The sequence below is a fragment of the Vollenhovia emeryi genome, unplaced genomic scaffold (genome assembly GCF_000949405.1).
Source record: "Vollenhovia emeryi isolate VEMERY1.0 unplaced genomic scaffold, V.emery_V1.0 DF951394.1, whole genome shotgun sequence".
Classification (NCBI taxonomy): Eukaryota; Metazoa; Arthropoda; class Insecta; order Hymenoptera; family Formicidae; genus Vollenhovia; species Vollenhovia emeryi.
This window is the reverse complement of record NW_011954972.1, coordinates 1-1,099: the sequence shown is the minus strand read 5'-3', so window position 1 is coordinate 1,099 and position 1,099 is coordinate 1. Positions and strand designations below refer to the sequence as shown.

The following is a 1,099-nucleotide window of genomic DNA, read 5'->3' as shown; positions in this document are numbered from 1 at the left end:
CTGATAGTAAAGAACCTTAGTAGTCAGACCTTTCACCCGCCGAAACAGCCATCCTTGCCAAAGGACACAACTTTGCAGTCACCCCCTCCAGGATCCCGACAGAAGAGATCATCAGCCAAATAGAAACCGCCATCTTCCAACTCCCACCTGAAGCAGGAAGCAACATCAGACAGCAGTCAGCCCAGATCCTACGAAAAGCCAAACTTCCCATCCAAAACTTTAACAGGGAAGAACGACTAGCGCTTCGAAGCCTAAGACAGAATGACGACATCCTCATTCTACCGGCGGACAAAGGCAACGCAACAGTGGTGATGGACAAAAGAGACTACCACACAAAGTCAACACCTTGCTGTCCGACGTCCAAGTCTACAAAAAACTAAAATGCGATCCAACCTCTAGCGTAGAGAAGAAAACCTCCCTGGTCAAAAAGGCGAACCTCCCTCCGCTAACCACGAAATACCTGGCCCCCAGCGACAGCTCAGCACCCAGACTATACGGCCTTCCGAAGATTCACAAAGAATCAGTCCCCCTACGGCCTATCGTCAGCAACATCGGGGGCCCCACCTACCAACTAGCCCGCTACCTCACCAAACCCCTCCAAAAACTTACCGGCCTCAACGACTCCCACATCAGGAACTCAATCGACTTCGTGAACAGAATAACCAAGATCAAAACCGAGCCCAACGACATCCTAGTAAACTTCGACGTGGTTTCTCTGTTCACCAACGTCCCAGTCCAAGACACTCTGGACATCATCAGAACATCCAAAGAGATTCCATCCACCCTGTTCCCATTAATAGAACACTGCCTCAACTCCACCTATTTCCAGTTCGAAGGAGAATTCTACGAACAAACCACGGGAGCAGCAACGGAATCCCCGATATCACCCATCATCGCAAACATCTTTATGGAACACTTCGAGAATGAAATCCTGAAGAAGGCCCCACAAAAACCCTCCACATGGTTCCGATACGTGGACGACACCTTCGTCATCTGGAACCACGGAAGGGAAACTCTACCTCAATTCCTCACTTTCATCATCTCCCAACATCCCAACATCCAATTCACAATAAAGACCGAACAGAATTCCCAAATCCCC

The 1,099-nt window shown here is 49.4% G+C and overlaps 1 protein-coding gene across 1 annotated transcript; it reads left to right on the top strand.

Moving 5' to 3' along the window:
- Window positions 1–48: 48 nt before the first annotated feature.
- Window positions 49–963, top strand: LOC105560403 (the record flags this gene model as incomplete). Its single annotated transcript, XM_012009551.1, has 2 exons — window positions 49–337; window positions 400–963. Coding segments are annotated over 2 exons (853 nt in total), but the record flags the coding sequence as incomplete, so codon positions are not given.
- Between the last annotated feature and the right edge of the window lie 136 nt (window positions 964–1,099).